Consider the following 16333-nt stretch of genomic DNA (forward strand, 5'->3'; position numbering starts at 1 on the left):
CATACCATAATCTTTTGCCCTCAGTTAATAAACAACAAATTTATGTCACAATTTCCAGTATGCCACTCCTTCTGCTCATGTGAATAAAATTACGTGCATTATATGCTACCTTCCCTGCCTCATGCTTCAATCTACAGAAAATCATGTGTCTGTTGTGTTGAAATAAGTGCAATTCTTTGTGTGTTACAGGAAAATGAGTCAAAGACTAGTTCAGAGGCCTATCTAAAAATCACCAAACACATGGAGACACTTTATGAGGATGCCATTTTGAGTCAATTTATTATCAGGAGCTTTATTTTTAAACTAATTATAGGTAGCCAAACATTAAAGTTCAAAAAATTAAAACAAACCAAAAAGAGAACCTCGACAGCCATAGTTGTCTATCTACTGCTTATTCTTTTTTTTTTCTTTTTTTTTGAGATGGAGTCTCACTCTATTACCAGGCTGGAGTGCAGCAGTGCACTCTCAGCTCACTGCAACCTCTGACTCCCTGGTTCAAGTGATTCTCCTGCCTCAGCCTCCTGAGTAGCTGGGATTACAGGGGCATGCCACCATGCCCGGCTGATTTTTGTATTTTTAGTAGAGACGGGGTTTCACCATGTTGGCCAGGATGGTCTTGATCTCCTGACTTCATGATCCACCCGCCTCAGCCTCCCAAAGTGCTGGGATTACAGGCGTGAGCCACCGCACCCAACCTGCTGCTTATTCTTGTGGCCAAAGAGGAATTCTACTAAATGTCAAATGAAGGATGTCTCTAAACTAGAAGACAAGTTAAAGGGCCTTGTCATTTCTCTCATGGTGGTGGTGGTTGCTGGCTTTCTTGGAGAAATATATCTGTGACTTTCTCATTTAATGGGTCTCTGGCCCTCATTATCAGTCTTTTCCTATAAGAAAAGACTAGTAATAAATACATATGGTATATTATCTAATATCCCTTACTATCATCCCAGAAAAACTTATTAAATATAAAAGTAAACTACTGATTGGAATAGTGCCTGTCAATGGTGACTCAATAATGATTTCTTGAATGATAAATACCTTTAACTTTATCATCTCTACTTGTTACTCTCCCATCTCAGAAACTGATGACCTTCATTAAACCCCACTAGTTACTAGTTTGGTGACTACCTAGAGGGCTAGCAGGAAAGCTAACTCATAGGCTTATGACATAAGCACTCAGGCATCCTAAAGCCTTATCTGGGCCAAAATAAGTTACCTATACAAACTCTACTCCACAGCCTAGCTCTGGAAAATCAGGGAAAGAGAGAGTTCAGCACCCATAACACACTGCATGCCACTTCTTTTGCATTTCTTCTTAGCCAACAGTTAGGAAAGACTATTTTTTAGCTTTTTTCACTTTTCCTTGATCTTCTACTTTCTTAATGGCTGCTTGGATCGCCTCTTGGTCACCCAGGAACTGATGTGGCCCAACAGCACGCAGGTTTTCGTCCAATTCCAGAAGAATGGGGACTCCGGTAGGAAGAGTAATGTTGATGATGTCTTCATCTGAGATACCTGTTGATCAGGAGAGAAAGAGACAGGTGTTAAAGACAACTCTGGAGGAAGTTCTGTTTAATTATGTAACTGCACTTTAATACCATTTAACTGTGTGCCTGAAACATGCAGATACTGAGGGATTACAGTGATAATTCCTGAAAGCCAAGAACTTTCCAGAAATTACAAGAAAAAAGGCTTAGAGAGTCGCGGCAAGTGCTAAACCAGGATAGTAAATACCTTTTGGGACAATCTGTTCCTGTTTCCTATCTAAATCTGAAAGGAAGGAAAATTATTTTCTCTATGCCCACATTTGTGTTACTAGTTTTCCAAGGAATCAGATAATCTTGAAAAATCAGAAAGTGAACCAGGAGCATTTTCTGTGTTTTTCCTTTTATGTGTTGTACCCAGGCTGGTACTAAAATTAGGACTTTTCACTAATGTCTAAATCTAATTCATTTTATTAGAATATGTTTGGTTTCCCCACACTAAGTGAACTTGCAATACCATGAGCTAGATCCAATTCAGCAGGAATGCTTTCCTAGGTGCTCAGAAAGCACAATCAAGGGGAATCAGGATGGAATTTTACAGCATGCCTTGTAAACAGGGCTCGTTCTCCTATGGTCCCTTAACATTCCTGCTGCTAAAAAATGAAGGTTTATGTAACTCGTAAGCCACTTTTAAAATACAAATGAACTACAGGTAATTCAACTTTGACAGAAGAGATGTAGCTGTCACAGTAGCAGTGGTAGTAATCATATTTTTTATTATTATAAGCACTTTTAACAGTAAACAGCTAACATGTCCTGAGTACATATTTCATGCCAGGTACTCTTTTAAGCATTTTTTATGTATTAACTCATTTAATTAGCATTGCAATCCTATGATGACATTATTATTTCTCCATGTAACAAGTTATGGCACAGAGAGGTTAAGTAAACAATTATCACACAGATAGTAAATGGCAGAGCCTGGATTCAAACCTAGGGGTTTGTACCTACCGTATAATGTAACTCCTCTCAAGTTTCTCTGAGTTCAAAGTGAGCAAGGGGAAGGTATGAGAAAAGAGATGAAATTCAACAAACTCAAAGTCAACTGAAAGTATTCAAATTATTTACTTTAAAAACACTCCTTTATTAATTACATAGACTTCTAAATTCTAACCATATGCTTCCTGTTCTATATTAACAGAAAGGACCTGGGTGGAACAAGTTCAGGGGAGTGCAAGGGTTTGTCTTTACTTGATGGTGGCAGAATAAGTTGTTAACAGTTAGTAATCAATGCAGCTTTCCATTTTAATTAGCCATTGGTCCTAACTGTGAGCACCAGCCCAAGACTTCACAGAATCGTAGCACCTGATGCTTATTGTTGGGGTGGCTCTTTATTAGAATCTCACTTTAAGGCCCAGAAGATCTACCTAATAACTTTTATATGCAAACTATCCATACTCAAACAGCTATGAGAAATGGAAAGGATCTTAACTTGGAAGACAGTGTTTCTTCCAAGTAAGTGTACTGTTCCATCACCTCCCTCGTCAGTCCCCCTTCAAAGTACTGTGCAATTTTAGGGAGGTAACTTCTCTGGACCTCCAATTCTCCTGTCAATTAAAAAAGAAAGAAACAAACACTCTTCCTTTAGTAGCATTTTAAAGGGTTGTGGGATAAAAGGGGTGGCTTAAAGAGAACATACATGAAAGAAGGGTGGTTCAATAAGTGTCTCTTTTCTCTCTATTAGGAATTCCCTTCTAGGTAAAAGACATAAAGGGAAGGCTACTGATAAACTCCTTTGGCCTGCCAGGCTCCCACCCTCTCACTGCAACTTTACACAAGATTACCATCACAAACTACAGCTGCTGGGAACAAATTCATTCAGACCAGACCTCTAGCTGTTTAGCAGGGAGATGACTGCCCTAGATTCTAAGCACCCTCTGGCTACATTAGGTCAGAAGTGTCTGCCAGCTGCACAACAGCCGCCACATACATCCCTTGGAAAGAGCAGGAAGGGAAGTCAACAGGCTGTGGTTTGGAGCCAGGTTACCACTGAGCCTTTCAATCCAACAGTACCCACTCCCAAATCCAGGGGAAGCTGTGGAGGTCTCTAAACCTAACTCACTCACTCACTGGTAACTGAGGGCCCTTTATGTTCCTAGTACTCTGTGGAAGAACATGTGTGAGTGACCTTGGCCAAGATTTTACCTCCAGTGAACTAATTTATAAAATGAGAGAGGATAGTCTCTACTGGCACCAATATTCCTTTATTTTATTCTTGATGGTTAAGAAAAGCAGAGGCACCTTAGAGGCACAAGAGCATGAGGACACTGAGCACTGTTTACATTCATCTACTGTGTAAGGACCATGCTTTATCTGTTTCCAGAGTCTGTAAGTATATTGCTTACTAAATTGGAGAGAAAGATGGATTTTATAGATTTCTCCAATTAAATTTTCACTGTAAAATTAATTTGTTAAAAGATAACAAAAGTGATCATGTTTGACTGAAGTTTAACAGAAGTAGAATCTATGAGTGTACGTATCTATCAGCATCTCAGATTCACCACTCACAGATGTGTGCTTTTGTAGTGTCACCAACTATTAATTTTAAGTTCTTAAAACCTAGGACTTTATTGTAGAATGACTGAACACTCTACTTCTATTCAACATATTTGAGGTTCTAGCCAGGGCAACTAGGCAAGACAATGAAATAAAAGGCACCCAGATTGGAAAGGAAGAAGTAAAACTATCTCTATTTTCAGATGGTATGATCCCACCAAAACCTATTAGAACTAATAAATTCAGCAAGGCTGCAGGATATAAGAACAATACAGAAGAGGAAATTGGGTTTTTAATACAGTAGCAATAAGCAACATGAAAAATTAAGTAAACTTCTATTTATAACAACATCAAAAAGAATAAAATGCTAAAAATAAATTTAACCCAACAAGTACAAAACTATACTATGACTACTACAACATAGTGTTCAAATTAAAGAAAACCTAAATATGTATTTATGGATTAGAAGACCTAATACTATTAAGATGGCAATATTCCCTAAATTAACATACAGTTTCAATACAATCCTATCAAAAATCTCAGCAGACTTTTTTTGTATAAATTGAAAAAGTGATCTTAAAGTTCATTTTGAAATTTAAGGTACTCAGAAGAGCCAAAACAATCTTGAAAAAGAAGAACAAAACCAAGGGACTCATAGTTTCTGATTTCAAAACTTACTACAAAGCTATAGTGATCAAGATAGGCATAGATCAATGAAATAGAATTGAGAATCCAAAATAAACCCTCATATTTGTTATCAACTGATTTCCAACAAGTGTGTCAAGACAATGAAATGCAGAAAGAATAATCTTTTCAACAAACCGTTCTGGGATAACGGTCTTTCCACATGTAAAAGAATGAAGTTGGACCCCTAACTCATATCTTTACATATAAATTAACTCAAAATGAATCAAAGACTTAGATTCAAGAGCCAAAATTGTAAAAATTTTTTAGAAAGAAACCATTGGAGTAAAGTCTTCATGGCCTTAATGGTTTCTTAGATATGACACCAAAAGCATAAGCAATAAACAAAAAAAAACTAGGTATATAATAATTAAAAACGTGCTTCCAATGACACTATTAGGAACATAAAAAGGCAACCCAGAGAATGGGAGAAAAAATTGCATATCATATATCTGATAAGGAACATATATCTAGAATATATAAGAACTGCCTCCAATAATAAAAAGACAAATTAGTGAATTTAAAAATGGGCAAAAGGTTTGAACAGACATTTCTCCAAAGATATACAAACTGTCAATAAGCACATAAAAATAGGCTTAATATTATTAGCTATCAAGGAAATGCAAATAAAAACCACAATGAGATACTACTTTGTACCCACTAGGATAGCAATAATAAAAAGTCAGATTATAAGCAAGTGTGAGTTAGGATATGGAGAAACTGGAATAATAATACATTATAGAATTAAGTATGCAAAAGGCTATAGCCTCTTTGGAAAACAACCTGGCAATTCCTCTTGTTAAACACAGATCTACTATATGACCCAGCAATTCCACTCCTAAGCATATACCCAAGAGAAATGAAACATGAATCTAAACAAAACTTGTGCACATAGCGGCATTATTCATAATAGCAGTATTATACATAATAGTAGCATTATTAATAATAGCCACAAAGAGTGAACACAACATAAATGTCCATCAACCAATGAAAAGATAAATTACATGTCGTATATCCATACAATGGAATATTATTTGGCAATGAAAATGAATGAAGTATTGATACAAGGCATGACAAGGTTCTTGGATGGACCTTGAAAGCATGATGCTAAATTTAAAAAGCCATTCACAAAGGACCACTTATTTCATGAGTGTTTTTATATGAAATGTCCATAATAGGCAAATCTATAGTGACAGAAAGTAGGTAAGTGGTTGCCCAGAGCTAGGTGGAATAGGGGAGGAACTGGGAGGTGGTAACAGCTAAGGGGTGCTGGGTTTCTTTATAGGGTAGTAAAAATGTTCCAATATTGATTGTGGTAATGGATTTACAATTTTGTGAATACACAAAATGCCATTTAACTGTATACTTTAAATAGTGAATTGCATGGTATGTAAATTATAACTCAATAAAGATGTTAAAAAATAGTAAACAGGGCCGGGTGCAGTGGCTCACCCTCTAATCCTAGCACTATGGGAGGCCAAAGTGGGTGGATCACCTGAAGTCAGGAGTTCAAAGCTAGGTTGGTCAACATGGCGAAACACTGCCTCCACTAAAAACACAAAAATTAGCTGTGAGTGGTGGTGCATGCTTGTAATTCCAGCTACTCAGGAGGCTGAGGCAGAATTCCTTGATCCTGGGAGGCAGAGGTTGCAGTGAGCCAAGACTGAGCCACTGCACTCCAGCCTGGGTGACAGTTCAAGATTCTGCCTCAAAAAATAAAATAATAAACAGATTCAGAGAGGTTAAATAAACCTTCTCTAGTCACAGAACTATTAAGGCAATAAAAATTGACCTCTTTTTTTTTTAAAAGAAAAAAACAAACTACCAAATCCCCAGGATTTAAATCCTCATCAGATAGTGACTTATCTATGGTTATTTCCACCACTACCAAGGAGGAGACAGAAGAATGTTTTTATGAATGCTCTGCCCTTGTGACAGGCTGGGTACTAACAGGACATCTGCTGATGCATCCAGTGTTCCCAGGACTGATAAAGGGAACGGACAAGTTTGTCTGATCCCAGCTAACACACTGCGATCATGATGGGCCATGTTTAGGGATTGCTGTCTATGACTTTAGAAACGAGTTTTGGATCTTCAGCAAGGGGCTAGGGCACACATGGGACTCACTTGTGTGACCATGGCCTCAGACCTAATCAGATCCAACAGGTCCTCTCTTTAATAGCAGCACTCTCAAGCTTGGTCCCTTTTGTGTGGAACCAAATTAAAGAGCCAACTAAACCAAGGCCACCGGAATGATAGTATTTCAACTACAAAGGAAGGAGAGTTCAACGAAAATAGAAAGGCTTCCAATAAATAAAGTCAACATTCCACTTTAATGACTACTTGAGCCATTTACACAGCAGACTAATTACTTACAAATACTTAAAATACTTAGACTGGTTAATAATCAATGAGACTAAAATGACTCAAATTTTAAAACAGCAAATTAGGAAAAACCACAGTGAAGCCATTACTCGTTACTCAATTTTGGTATATACTACATTCATCATCCTAATAAAGTTAAGCAGGCAGAGCTCCTAGGGCTAGAATAATGCATTGAACTGTATTAAACCAAACTGAATTAGTATTATATTATATGATATCCTATTACAAACTCATTCACTGGAACATTATAGGAGAGTTAAAATGAGTTCCTAGATGTCACATCCCTTGATAACTGACTCAGGATTTTTCTACAGTTCTATAGTTGTCCCCTCATTATAAGTGGGGGATTGTTCTGGGATCCCACGTGTACCAAAATCCTCTCACATTCAAGTCTGGAAGTTGGCCCTACATATACACAGATTTCACATCTAGCAAGTATAGTATTTTTGATCCAAGTTTTGTTGGGAAAAAAATCCATGTCTACGTGGACCTATGCAGTTCAAACCCATGTTGTTCCAGGGTCAGCTGTAAAAGGAAACACCACTCAGTTCTCACCCTGTACCTAGCCCTCGCCACAGTGGTGTGGAGTTTAATACAGTTGTAATTACTTAGTGGACCACATTACTAAATAATTTCTGGACCCTAGCAGCCAAACCATAATAGTGTTACTTACAGTTCAACAAACACTTACTGAATTCTTCGATGGACAATGCACTGTGTTTTACAGTTGTGTGGAGGGGAGCAGGTGCAGGGTGAGAACCCACCGGTGTTTCCCTTTACAGCTGACCCTTGACTTTAAAAGTCCACCATTGCTTTTAAGTCTTGAATCTTCATGTAGGAGCACCTAGAAGCTAACTGCAGTCATTTTAAATAATGGAATATTTTAAGTAAGAAATAATCAAAGTTTGGGGTAATAAGTCCAGGAAGTAACTCAAGGCCAAAATTGGGGAGAAAGTCAAACAACTTTATTTTCTGCATAGAGGACTAACTTCAGAAAGTCAAATTTGCACCTGAAAAGCTCCTCCTCTAAGTCACCATAGCAGGGACAAGAACCAAAGACAAACTGTTATGTACACTGTACATCTACTAAAGCACCTCCTACTAGAGGTCCTTGAGCAAATGCTCACTTTTCCCACCAGGATTATAAATTCCTTGAGAACAGGAACAATGTTTTATCCATTCCTGTATCACCCATGCTGTTAGAACACAGTGCTTTACCCACTGCAAGATTTAGTCAATGTTTGTTCAATTGTAAGCAACACTATTATGATTTGGTTGCTAGGGTCCAGAAATTATTAACATCATCCACTAAGTAATTACAACTGTATTTGTTATGTGAATCTACTTTTTACATCTAACTAACGGCTACAAGGAAGAAAATGTTAAGCTGGGTGTGGTGACTCATACCTGTAATTTCAACACTTTAGGAGGCCAAGGTGGGAGGGTTACTTGAGCCCAGGAGTTTGAGACCAGCCTGGGCAACACAGTGAGACCCCATCTCTATTTGTTTTAAAAAGGAACAAAATAATAATTTAAAATCCTAAAACATAAAGCCCATATCTGAAAGCACCCTAAGGACTTTGTCAGAGGTATAGTATAGACCAAATTTCAGAAAGAGATTAAAAGCTCCACAAAAGGACATTACGTGTCTCATTCACATATAGGTGCTACACCCTTGTTCAAGAACAGAACCTGATTTAGTGAACCCTAGGTACATTCCTGAATGGAATAAATTCTAACTCTCTGGGCTTTCAAATTAAATCTAGTCCTTTACTGTTGAAGCCTTCATTAAAGAGTGTGCTGCCCTATGACCTTACCAAGAAAAAAGAAGGAGAATTAAAAGAATCTTAGCCTTGAACAAAAAACTGTTTACATCTAATGCCAGTAAAATAACCAATTCAAATTAAATGGCTTTCATTTGTTCTTTGATTTTCTCCAAAATGTTTGTTCAAAAGCTTTGAATTTCAGGAAACAGAAGAAAAGATGGTCAGAGAGACAGAAAGATTTGCTACAGGATAAGAAAGAAAGAAGAAACCCCAATTCTGTATTGCATACTGTTTGGAATAAGAAAAAGAAAGAGAAATAACTCCAATCAAGTCATTCATTAAATGGGGCGCCCCCATTCATTCCCCTCTTCCCTCTCCTAGTCAAGTAGGTGGCGATTCAAACCTCACCAACAATCTGGGATAAGAGTTCCATATTCCTTTATGGCCAATAAGAGCTGAAACAAGAGATTCTGAATTTCATACATGATCTACCTATTTTTAACTTTAATTCTTTAAGATCTGAATGCTATATATGTAAAGACAGGCTAGGGTGATTTGAATATTGTAACACGATGATAAAATAACAGCCTCTATTTTAGAATAGGGCAGAGAGAAGAATCCATTCTATAATTTTATAGTTAAAATAGCCTATAATGTTTAAAAATTAAAGGTTTCTATAAATCAATTACAATAAACAAAAGCTTAACCACACCAACAGGCAAATACTTGCCTCGCAGAGGAGAGGCCTGAATTGGCTGCTTCTGAAAATATCACACTAAAATGCCAAAGGTGACCAACTCATTAGTCCCCGTCCCCACAGCTAGTCCCAGCTGACCTTTCCTCCCTACGTCTCTAATTTTATCTCTCCACTTCTGTGCCTTGCTATGTATGCAGCTGCACACAGGTCTTCAGGGATCAAGTCTGTCTTGCATGAGTGTCTTGTGCGTCACTCTTACTCCAAACTTGGAACTGCCTCGTCCTGTGCTTGAACCCAGACTAAACAATCCATTTCCTCTGGCAAGATGCAGACTACATCCAGTGTTTCAGTTTGGTACCTGGGTTTTCCTTCGATGCAGGCCAGCAGGAAACAAACAGGAAGTGACTATGCCAACCACAGAGAATGAAACACACGCCTGTCTGGAACGCTACGGTACAGAATGCTTTCAGATACTTAGGTCTATGTTAGATGTTTTCATGGTGGTGCTTTGTGAGAAGGGTGTCCAAACCAGTCGGAGGTGGGCCCTGCTCTAACCTGGACTTATTAGCACAAGATTAGGTAATTACACTTCTAAAAGCCAGCAAAGCAGTCCCTTAAGTAGGCATTATTTTACTATATAATATTCTGTATGTCTTGTTTTGACTTTTCTTCTGAAACCATTAACTACCATCAGATTAAAAGTAAAGCAATCTCAAAAGCATATATGATTTATGAGCGGAGATATTATATAAATAAGTCATTTGACAGGGGAGAGGTCATCCTCATCAGCCAAGAAGGCTGTCTTAGGCACTGACGTGTGGTTTCCAGGTTCGCAATTCTTATACAAGAGTGTTACCTGGCTCTGAATCAGTAACACTTGCCTTTCAGTGTACTATTCACCTGCGCTGACTCCAGGAGGTCCTTGTTGACTGCTCCTAGACTAGGTGGTTACAAAAAGAAAAAGAAGGAGATGGAAGCCCCAATTAAGGCTAAAGAAGTTGATGATAATAAGCAGGATAGTTCTGGGATGAAAAAGCCTTTATTAGAGGAGCTTTCAACCTATAACATTAGCAAGATTCTCAAACAAAACATCATGGCCCAGCAACTTAAACATAATTTCTCATGAAGGACTTGAAGAGATAATTTCCTATAATGACCATGGTTTAGGTTCTAAATAAAGTCAGGACCAGATTGCTTCTGAAGCCTTGAGAAAACATAACAAATGCCCTCCAGGTTAGTTTTCAAAGACACAGACCGGCGTATGCAACAACCTTCACTTAATTCTCCTAAATGAATAATGTAGTCTATTACTTTGTGAACAAAAGGTAAGGTCCCAATTAAGGCAATGGTGAGTTCACTGGATAAAGTACGTCTTTTTTGAGGTATAATTTACATACAATAAAATTCACCCTCTTTAGCATACAGTTCTATGAGTTTTGACAACTGCATACAGTAGTGTCATAACCAATAAGGATACAAAACAGCTCTATCAACCCCTTAAAATTTCCTTGTGCCCCTTGGCAGCCTACCCTTTCCCCACCAATCTGTGTTATGTCTTGATCTCCATTTTCCCAAATGGCACATAAACTGAATCATACAATACGTAGCTTTTTAAGCCCACTTTCTTTCACTTAGCACAATGCAGCTGAGGTCCATCCATGACGATGGGTGTATCAGGACTTCGCTTCTTTTTACTAAAGCAGTTTTTTAAGCAAAACAGCTTAATGATCAATGATTGATCAAATGAAATTAAAAATATGACCTGGATATATTAAACACCAAAGTAAAACACAGTATTGAACCATAGCTTTCCAGTGAGTTCAGAGCCACATTCTAGCTCCTACATAAAACAAGATATGGATGTAAAATGTTTAGAACTGTGCTTCGCATACAGTATGCACTCAACAAAGGTCACCTTGAATAGCTCTGCTAGGAAGTGCCATTCAGACAACATTATAACAGCAGTAATAATTTAACAATTAATTAGTTGCATTAAATTATCTTTTTATAGTTTTCATGCCATGGATGTTCTTGACTCAGCTTCTTACAACACAGTATTCCAAACAAATAATAGGTCAAGGGAAAGGCTACCTTTTAGGAAAAAAAATTTTAAAGCTCAGGTGATAATTGTGTGGGGAGCCTCAGTGAACTGAGTTTTGAGTACAGTTCTTGACACCAGCTAACTACTATGATCATGGCCAAGGAATCTGGAGTCTCTCTGGGTTTCAGTTTCCTCCAACAGCACCTGTCTTCTTTTCCACAAATGGAGAAAGTGTCAGTCATGATACGACTGCCTATGTCACAATATCAGATATTTAAGAAACAACTAACATCTTCAGAACCAACACTCTTTACTGCTGAGGTATATGGATGATACCTCTAAGAGTAGATCTAAGAGGAGATGAGTAATACTAGCATACTCTCAGTAGAAATATCTTAAAAGCAATTTGAGATTTCAGCATAGATCAATATTCTAATTAGTTATTTAACTGGAGTCATCATTCTTCCCACCCTACAGTCACAGTTTTCAAACAATAAGAAAGTATTTTTCTAATAGGACAGTATGCTGTCATTTATTCTATCAGTTACCACACTCCTCCCCAGTAGGTGAAACACTTTTAGCTTGCCAAGCAGTTTAGGGACAAAACAGGGAAAAATTATTCCAGTCCCTTGAAAGATCCCATTTTATATGGGAGAATTGTATATAAATATCTCTAGAAAGCATGACTTGGAATCAGATGAATCTGTAGCCACAAGTGTTTTAAGTTTTATAATTGATGCAAAGAAATTTAGCAACTTTTGTGGTTATGATGAATATAAAACCCTGGTTATACCCATTTCTATATTCAATTCTTAACACTAGTGAAAGCTAACATCTTCATTTTTATATTTTTATTTTCTAAAAGGGGGTCTCACTACGTTGCCCAGGGTAATCTCGAACGTAGGCACAAGCAATCCTCCTGCCTCTGCTTCCCTAGTAGCTGAGACTACAGGTGTGTGACACCACACCCAGCTCAACATCTTTATAGTAAGGTAACCACATAATTTATCATCCAGGCTGGGGCACTTTTGAAAGTAACAGGAGATGCTATTAATAATTACATTCAGACAAGAGGTATTAACAACAAAACAGGCACATATAATCATGCAACTTGATAGTAAGCATAAATTGGCAATTCAGATGGTAATTTATTTATTTATTTATTTTACCACAATAAACACATACACACGAACTGGCAAAGTAGTCCTTCCTATAAAAGAAAATATTTTCCCCCTAAAGAGTAGGGGAGATTCACTTAATTTTTGGAGTCTTGAAAAGTTAGCATCTAAATCCAATGAAATGTTTTCTTTCAGGTTGGTAATTTACCAAGAACAACGCAAACCCCTGTAACTTGAGCTCTAGAAAGTTAGACAAGCAATACAAGAGGACTAACATTAGACTAACACGCCTATTCCGGGGAGTGAATGCATCTATAATCAATTTTAAAATGGCTAAAGTCTTGCTAAATTAACAGAAATGATGTGGAAAAAATAGCACATACTGTTTCTTCTGATCTTGAGGAAGTCATGCTTAATTCTTCCAGTTGTGACATAGAATACTTGGGAGCTTATTTTTCAATAGACACTGTAAGAGAAACTTTACTAATGCAGACTGGCATTTGGGACAATAACTAATTTATGCAGTGATGCTGAAATCTAATCATGTACATGACATAATTTCTTCCATGTTAGGTATGGGAATTAAGTCACAGTAGGGAACCATATCAACATCTAAGAACTCCATCGGAATTAACAGGAGTACCACCAGGGGGTACTATAGGCCAAAAAGGAACAAAAGTCATCATATCCAGGATGGGTGAGAGTCAAGATTACAAACCACCCTTGTATTTTCCTGTGGACAAACCTGGATCCTCACATTCACTCCATTTGTTTTCCAGGCTATGGTCTTATCCTAACTGCCTGTTCTGGCTTTTCTGCCATTTTTCCCCCTAAATATCTGCCATCCTCCCTGGTCACCAACTCCACCATTTCCATTCTCTACCTCCCTCATAGATACCTCCCTCTCTACCAGCCCATGTCTTTTTCTGTGTTTACATACTTCCTACTCAAGTCATTTCCTATAATTTACCTCTTTTTGCACAACCCCACTGTTTTACATCAATTATCCCCCAAATAAAAACATTTTCTATAAAGCCTGTTTATGGTAAGAAGGATAGGGGTTATAATATAAGGCTACTTTAAAATGTCATTAATGGCCAGGTGCAGGGTGGCTCATACCTATAATCCCAGCACTTTGGGAGGCTGAGGTGGGTAGATCGCTTGAGGCCAGGAGTTTGAGACCAGCCTAGCAAAGAGGCAAAACCCCATCTCTACTAAAAATTTACAAAAATTAGCCAGGTGTGGTGGTGTATGCCTATAATCCTAGCTGCTCAGAAGGCTGAGGCATGAGAACAGCTTGAACCAAGGAGGCAGAAGTTGTAGTGAGCCAGGATCAAACCACTGCATTCTAGCCTGGGCAACAGAGTGAGACTCTGTCTACAAAAGAAAAGAAAAGGTCATTAATCTCTAAAAGTCATTCAGTTTCATACTTCCAGCTTGAAAAAAAAAAAAAAAAAAAAAAAAAAAGACCTTTAGATGAAGGGCTGGAAGCAGCCTGAAGACCTATGCCTGCTTATTTCCCAGTAAGCCCTGGAAGTCCACTTCCGCCCCAGTGGTCAAAGCTGCATTTTCATTTTTCCCCGTATTCTAAGCTCCACAGCTATACATTTTAGCGTGTTATCACTTCTCTATATTTGCCCTATTGTTTTCTAGGCCAATGACAAATCCTGTCACCTTTCAATTCCATTGATTATTTTTCCAGCTTTAATGAGATAAAATTCATACAAAATTCACCCATTTCAAGTGTACAATTCAACGGCTCTTAGCATATTCAGACTTGTGCAACCATCACTACAATCAATTTTAGAACATTTTCATCACCCCAACAAGAAACTCTGTACCCACTGACAAATCACTTGCAAATCTTCCATCTTCCCTACCCTCTAGGCAACAAACACTCTACTTTCTGTTTCTAAAGATTTGTCTATTCTAGATATTTCATATAAATGAAATCCTATATGTGATCCCTTGTGACTGACTTCTTTCACATAACAGAGTTATTTCAAGTTCATCCATATGGTAGCATATATCAGCATCACCTTCCCTTTTATTAACAAATGATATTCCATTGTATAGATAGACCCCATTTAATTGATACGTTCATGAGTTGATGAACACTTAGGATGTTTCCATCTTTTGTCTACTATGAATAATGCTGCTATGCAGGTTTAGGTACAAGCTGTTGTGTGGACATTCGTTTTCATTCCTCTTGGGTATTGTGATGGGTTGAATTGTGATCCCCTCAAAAAGATATGCTGAAGTCTCAACCTCTAGTACCTCAGAATGTGACCCTATTTGGAAATACAGTGTTTAACAGAATAATCCCATTAAAATGGAGGTCACTGGTGGGAGAGGATGGGCTAATATTATTGATGGCCTTATAAAAAGGGGAAATATGGATAAGAAACACACACATGAGGAGAATGCCAAGTAGTGATGCTTCTGCAAGCCACGGAACATCAAAGATTGCTGACAAACACTGAAGCCAGCCGAGGTAAGGAAGAATTGTCTCCTAGAGCCATCAGAGAGAGAGCACAACCTGCTCACACCTTATTTGGGACTTCCAGCCCCCAGAAAACGTTTCTGTTGTTTTAACCCAGCCAGTTTAGAGTGCTTTCTTATGCTAGCACTGGGAAACTACTACAGCTACATGCGTAGGCGTGGGATTCTGGATCATATGGCAACTCTATGTTTAGCCCTTCTGAGGAACTGCCAGAAGTTGGATTAAACTATTTTAATTAATTGCTAAGTTTCAAAACCTTCCTCTAATGTAGAAAAGTAATCTTTGCTATGTCTAAACACAACCTCCTCCACCATGGTAACAGTCTTCTTTACCACTGTTTGTGAAACTTTCCTCCTATTATCCTAAAAAAGAACAGTAACAAATAGTTAAATCATCAATGCACTAGCAGGAGGGGATGTGTACAGTGAGCTATGGTTGAGGTGCAGAGTCATTTTAAAGAGATCTATAATAAATGTGAAGATAGGTGAACAGTCAATGGTACCAAACAGCAGGAAACGTTTTTAAAAGGGGGACTTCAAAGCTAAGAAGGTGAAGAAAGAGGTTCCTAAAGGAGACAGTGGCATTTTCTTGAGAGAAGGGAGCCTGGCCTCAATGAATCTGAGTCCCAGCTCTGAAAAAGGAGTTGGCATGGTTGAATAGAATATGCCTCTGGCAGAAACTCTGAAATTCTGAATGTCAGTTTGTTGTTGTCTAGTAGGAGCCTCAACTCTTCTTCAAACAATAAAATACTATGGTCCATTAATGAAGTTATATATCACTAATGATGATGTTAAAGATCTAATTATTCTGAACAGGAATAGAACCTTTTATATAGTTGAGTAAATAAGATACACATGTGTGTGCACGTGCACACATACACACACACAGACACACACACACAAATCAAGTGCTATGTCTAGTCAATAAAATTTTAGTATCTAATAAAGTCCACAGACTTTTAGGTCTCTGCATGACTAATAGATGTCAGCTCTACAAGTAATGATTTAGTTCTTGGTCATGTTATAAAAATTAGGGGAAATAAGCAATGCTAAAGATTACTTCATTTTTAACTAATAACGTATTTCTACTTACTTTTTAT

General features: G+C 37.8%; 1 protein-coding gene across 2 annotated transcripts in view; it reads right to left on the reverse strand.

The window, feature by feature from the left end:
* Positions 1 to 265: 265 nt before the first annotated feature.
* Positions 266 to 16333, reverse strand: part of BPGM (bisphosphoglycerate mutase) — a 32844-nt gene continuing 16776 nt past the window's right edge. For both annotated transcript variants that reach the window (XM_010342918.3, XM_074379044.1), the window contains exon 3: positions 266 to 1515. In XM_010342918.3, the coding sequence (XP_010341220.2) occupies positions 1337 to 1515 (179 nt within the window). In that variant the 3' untranslated portion in view covers positions 266 to 1336. The remainder of the gene's footprint in view (positions 1516 to 16333) is intronic.

This window comes from Saimiri boliviensis, chromosome 10 (assembly GCF_048565385.1).
Source record: "Saimiri boliviensis isolate mSaiBol1 chromosome 10, mSaiBol1.pri, whole genome shotgun sequence".
In the NCBI taxonomy this organism is placed as follows: Eukaryota; Metazoa; Chordata; class Mammalia; order Primates; family Cebidae; genus Saimiri; species Saimiri boliviensis.